We start from the raw sequence: 6,023 nt of genomic DNA on the forward strand, positions 1-6,023 counted from the left end.
GGGGCGGGCTGGAGGAAAGAACGCGGAGAAGCTACTCTAGTTTTGGGAGGCTGTCGCCCTCGGGTTGTGCTGGGCGCTGCCTACGATCCCACCAGTCAGGCCAACAACATATTCCGGCTGAATACAGAAGTTGCCTAACTTTAGGCTTCATTCCCTTTTCTTGCTAACTTTCCGTCCTCACTGGTCTCTGTTGTGTGTGCATCATCCTCCTCCATCCGTCCCCTACAACTACTAGCAGAGAGAGCACCTTCTAGAACACAACAAGCGTCCCCTTTCCTTATGTTTCATTGCCTCCTCTCATTTTCAAAATAAACCTCAAACTCCTTAGAATGACATTCTTTTTGTGACCTCCCCAGTTTCTAGCCAACCCTAGCAAAGGCCATTGCCAGATCAGAGCACACTATGCCCTCAGACGACCATTTGCTTTTTACCACCTGTGCCCTCTGGTTTGGATGCCTTTTCTTTTTTTTTTTTTTTATCCTTGTTCACCTGACTAGTTCCTGCTCATCCTTTTAGCTTTATATTCTCTGAAATACCATTCTTTTTTTTTTTTGAGTCGGAGTCTCACTCTGTCGCCCAGACTGGAGTGCAGTTGCCTCTCCCAGCCACTGCAGCCTCGACCTGCTGGGCTCCGGCGATTCTTCCGCCTCAGCCTTCCAAGTAGCCGGAATTACAGGTGCGCGATACCACACCCGGCTGATTTTTGATTTATTGTAGAGATGAGGGCTCACCAAGTTGCCCATGCGGGTCTCGAACCTGCGGGCTCAGGCAATCCACTCACCTCAGCCTCCCAAAGGCGCGGGATTACAGGCTGAGCCACGGAGCCCGGCTTGAAATACCATTCTTAACCCCTTCAGGCAAAGTGAGTTGCTCCCTTCTGAACGTTCCTGTAACATTTTTTTCATACCTCAGCGTAACTTTTGTAACGTTGTAATTGTCTGTGTCTTCCTACCATACTTCTGGAGGGCAGGACTTCTTGTGATTCATTGCAGTGTCCTCTGTACCTGGCAACAACAGGGCATAGGGCCAGACACGCAGAGGTTGGTTTACTCATTTGTTGAATGGTCTGCTAATTGTCAGACACCATGCAAAAAATTTTGGAGGCATTTACTCACCCTCTGAGGTCGGTCGACGCTTTTATCACTATTTTTCAAAAGAAGAGACTCAGAGTCGAAATAAGTTGGTCAGTCACAATATAGGTAGGAAGTGGGGAGTTAGAATTATGTATAAACTCTGATTTCCTTAATCCAAGCCAGCCCTCATGATCCATGAACAACTGAAGACATGTTGTAAAAATGAACATTGAATTTGTAATCAGACTTGGGGCCAGGCGCAGTAGCTCACGCCTGTAATCCCAACACTTTGGGAGGCAGAGGTGAGAGGATTGCCTGAGCCCACGGGTTTGAGACTAACCTGGGCAACTTGGCAAGACCTCAAGTTTGTAGTCAGACTTAAACATAAGTATTAGCTCTTATCACTTTTTAAATCTGTGACCCTGGGCAAGCCTTTGTTTTTTCTCATCTGTAAAATAGGAATAAACAGCCCAACCTGGTCTACCTCTCAGTGTTGTGGTAGTGGTTGAGTAGAATGGCAGATGTGGGTAGGTGAGGTTAACTTATGTGTGTGTGACTCTGGAATCTGGAATCTGATCTTTTGTTTGCAGGATTCCTCTTGTTCCAGCCTTCCCTTCCTTCCTGATGATCCTAGCCTTTTTCCTTCACAGATTCTGCTGAAGTGATCCAGTCTCGAGTGAATGACCAAGAGGGCCGAGAGGAATTCTATGTACACTATGTGGGCTGTGAGTGGCTTGGTGCATCTGGCCCTGGGTGGGGGTGGAGGGATGGCAGGGCAGCACTCTCATGGCCCATCCTCACAGTTAACCGGCGACTGGACGAATGGGTAGACAAGAACCGGCTGGCACTGACCAAGACTGTGAAGGATGCTGTACAGAAGAACTCAGAGAAGTACCTGAGTGAACTGGCCGAGCAGCCTGAGCGCAAGATCACTCGCAACCAGAAGCGCAAGCATGATGAGATTAATCACGTGCAGAAGGTCCGGATCCCTTCCCCTCCCCAGGGTCCACAGGGCCATCTGCCTCTGCCAACTCCCTTGAGCCTCGGGCCCCAGTCCCAAACCACAACAAATCCTATTTCTTAAGCTCCTGTAGTGTGTCAGGGACTTTACTTGCCTCCTCACTGACTTTTCATAGGTAAGAAAACTGAGGCTCAGAGAGGGCCAGGACTTGGCTACAGTCTCACAGCAAGGAAATGGCTCAGCTGGCACTGAAACTCAGGGCTCCTGTACTGATAGCCTCTTTGGTCTCTCTTTTTTTTTTTTTTTTGAGTTGGAGTCTCATTCTTGCCCCAGGCTAGAGTGTAGTACCACACTCATGGCCATTGCAGCCTCGATGTGCTGGGCTCAGGTGATCCTTCTGCCTCAGCCTTCCAAGTCGCTGGAACCACAGGTGTGCACCACCTTGTCTGGCTCATTTTTTTGATTAATTGTAGAGACAAAGTCTTGCCATGTTGCTCAGGCTAGTCTCGAACCCCTGAGCTCAGGCAGTCCTCTTGCCTCTACCTCCCAAAGTACTGGGATTACAGTTGTGAGTCACCACGCCTGGCTCTCTTTTGTGTCTTATCATCCATGTCATATTAGGGAAAATGACTTGAAGTTCAGAGGGAAGGAAGAGGATAAATGTTACTGGGCACTTGCTGTAGCCAAGCACCCTACTGAGTACTGTACATATATAAGTGATCCCTAACAAGTCAATACCACGAGAATGGTTACTTCTTTTTGTAGATGAGGAAGCAGGCTCAGAGAGGTTAAGTAACATGCTCAAGGTAACACAGCTAGTAAAAGGGTGGGCTGGAATTAGAATAATGATGCCAAACATTTATTGACCAGTGAACCAGAATATTAGGTTAAGTGTTTTTTTTGTTTTTTGTTTTTTTTTGAGTTGGAGTCTCACTCTTTCGCCCAAACTGGAGTGCAGTGGCCGCTCCTGGCCACCGCAGCCTCGACCTGCTGGGCTCCGGCGATCTTTCCGCCTCAGCCTTCCAAGTAGCCGGAACTACAGGTGTGCGCTACCACGTCCGGCTAATTTTTGATTGATTGTAGAGATGAGGTCTCGCCAAGTTGCCCAGGCGGGTCTTGAACCCGCAGGTTAAGTATTTTAATACATGATCTCACTGATGTTTCACAGCATTCCTGTGAGATAAGCATTACTATTATTCCCAGTCTGAGAAGGTACAGATAGGTTCAGACACTCAGTCAGGAATTAGAGCTACCAATTAGATTGTCCTACTTGAGAGTATGAGCTTGTGATCTTGGTTTTCTATTAGAGATGGGGTCTTGCTATGTTACCCAGTCTGGGTTCAAACTCCTGGGCTCAAACAGTCTTCCTTCTTTAGCTTCCAAAGTAGCTGGGACTGCAGGTGCACATCACTGCAACTGGCTCCGTTTTTTTTTTTTAGAGACAGGTTCTGGCTTTGTCACCTACGCTCAAGTGCAATGGCATGATCATAGCTCACTGCAGCGTAGTGATCGTCCTGCCTCAGTCTCCCAAGTAGCTGGGATTACAAGCATGCACTACCACACCCAACTAATTTTTTGATTTTTGGTAGAGACAGGGTCTTGCTATGTTGCCCAGGCTGGTCTTGAACTCCTGGCCTCAAGCGATCCTCTTGCCTCAGCCTCCCAAGTGCTGGGATTATAGGCATGAGGCATGAGCCACTGCTCCTGGTCAGTTTTTTGTTCTTTGGGTCTTTTTTTTTGTATTTTTGAGTTGGATCTCACTTTGTTGCCCTGGCTGGAGTGCTGTGTCATGCTCATAGCTATTGCAGCCTAGACCTGCTGGGCTCAGGTGGTCCTTTTGCCTCCACCTCCCTTGTAGCTGGGGCCACAGGCATGAGCCACCACGCCTGGTTAATTTTTTAATTTGTTGTAGAGACCAGGTCTCACTGTGTTGCCCAGGCTGCTCTCAAACTCTTGGGCTTAGGCAATCCTTTTGTCTCGGCCTCCCAAAGTGCTGGGATTATAGTTGTGAGCCATTGTGCCTGGCAGTTTTTTTTAATTGATATATAAAAGTTGTACATATTTTTAACTATGATTTTGACATATCTTAGAAACTCAGGCTAGCCGGGCGTGGTAGTGTGCACCTGTAGTTCCAGCTACTTGGAAGCCTGAGGCGGGAGGATCGCTGGAGCCCAGTAGGTCGAGGCTGCAGTGGCCGGGAGCATGCCATTGCACTCCAGTCTGGGCAACAGAGTGAGAGTCCAACTCAAAAACAAACAAATAAATAAATAAATGTATTTATTTGTTTAGGGGCAGACTCTTACTCTGTTGCCCAGGCTGGAGTGCCTATCCTTTTAGTAAATTTAATTAGTCTTGTGTGCCAAGTGCTACTCTATTGAACAGCACAGGTCTAAGTTTCTGTTAGTTCCCTGACTAGTTTGCACCGAACAATGATGTACCTCTAAGCTGGCAATCAGCAGGATGGGCGATAATGGGCCAATGGTGAAACAAATCTAAGAATACTAGCATTTTGGGAGGTGGAGGTGAGAGGATTACCAGAGCTCAGGGGTTCGAGACCAGCCTGGGCAACTTGGCGAGACCTCATCTCTACAATAAATCAAGAAATTATCCAGATGTGGTGATGTGCACCTGTAGTTCCAGCTACTTGGAAGGCTGAGGTGCAAGGATCACCTGAGCTCAGCAGATCGAGGCTGTGGTAGCCATGACCATGCCACTGCACTCTGGCCTGGGCAACAGAGTGAGACTCCGACTCAAAAAAATATGTATCTAAGAAAAGGCAATAAAACAGTCAGCCAGTTAACTATCATCAAGGTTCTTCAGAACCTAATTATTGTTTAATTCTAAATAAATTGCACATTTAAGAAAAGTAGTGTTTTTGTAGTTCTTTCGTATATCTGCAGAAGAGGATTGAATTTTGTGAGAAGTGGGAAATGTGTTTTAAAGAGACATGTGAGGAGGAAAATCTTTCCTTGTCTTTGCAGTGGCTAGGTTTGGAATTGGACAGACCAGGGCCCATGCCCAACTCTGCTAATATCAATTCTGTGACCTCAGGCAAGTGACCTCACCTCTTTGTGCCTCAGTTTCCTCTTTTGTACAATGAAACTAAAGAGCATTCTAGTTTCAGTTGCTCATTGTGAGGACTAAGTGAAATAATGTCTGTGGAGTGCTTGGCACTTGGAATAAATGGCAGCTCCCTAGTCCCCAAGGGTAAGTGACCTCACCTCTCCCTGTTTACTACTCTATAAAATTGAAGTAGGAATGCTCTAGCTATTGGTGACTGAAAGGGTTAAATGAGGCCACATAGGTGAAGTGCTTTGCAGAGAGGAGTTCTGGGTAAAATGCTGGCCCCTTCTCAGCTATAGGGCAAGGCTATGGTCTACTCTGATGCAGACCATAGGCCTTGGATCCTTCCACCATTGTCAGACTGTGCTTGGTTCCTCCAGCGGAGTCTGGCCTAGGAACAGGATGTGCCGTGAGTGTGACCTGACTTACTCTTTGCTTTCTAAGGACTTGGAAAATAAGAGAAACCAGGTGGGAGTAGTTGGAAGGTATCACATTGTTGACCACTTTTCTCCTGACTTGGGAGGGAAGGAATGTTTTCCAGTTAGGAAGAATCCTGTCAGGCCTCTTGGAGGAGACGGAAGGATGTTGGGCCTTGTAGGACAGGAAAGAACACAATAACAATGACACATGATAGCTCATGAAGCACTGCTGCATCATGGACTCACCTGATACGCTATGTACCAGGTTAAGTATGCATTTTCTGATGGCAGTAGGAGAAGGAAGGGCATTCCCAAAGTGGAAGGAACTGCTTAAGCAGAAGCATGAAAAAAGGGTGTAGAGGCAAGGCACAGTGGCTCACATCTATAATCCCAGCACTATGGGAGGTCAAGGTGAGAGGATTGCCAGAGCCCATGGGTTTGAGACCAGCCTGGGCAACTTGGTGAGACCTCATCTCTACAGTAAATCAAAAAATCAGCTGGGCGTGG

General features: G+C 47.2%; 1 protein-coding gene across 2 annotated transcripts in view; it reads left to right on the forward strand.

Annotated features, from left to right (window-relative positions):
• The window catches only part of KAT8 (lysine acetyltransferase 8), a 12,337-nt gene that overhangs the window by 427 nt on the left and 5,887 nt on the right, over positions 1-6,023 (forward strand). For both annotated transcript variants that reach the window (XM_008062054.1, XM_008062053.1), the window contains exons 2-3: positions 1,724-1,798; positions 1,877-2,052. In XM_008062054.1, coding sequence (XP_008060245.1) covers positions 1,724-1,798; positions 1,877-2,052 — 251 coding nt within the window. The remainder of the gene's footprint in view (positions 1-1,723; positions 1,799-1,876; positions 2,053-6,023) is intronic.

The sequence above is a fragment of the Carlito syrichta genome, unplaced genomic scaffold (assembly GCF_000164805.1).
Source record: "Carlito syrichta isolate Samal-C Ts95f unplaced genomic scaffold, Tarsius_syrichta-2.0.1 Scaffold305649, whole genome shotgun sequence".
Lineage (NCBI taxonomy): Eukaryota > Metazoa > Chordata > Mammalia > Primates > Tarsiidae > Carlito > Carlito syrichta.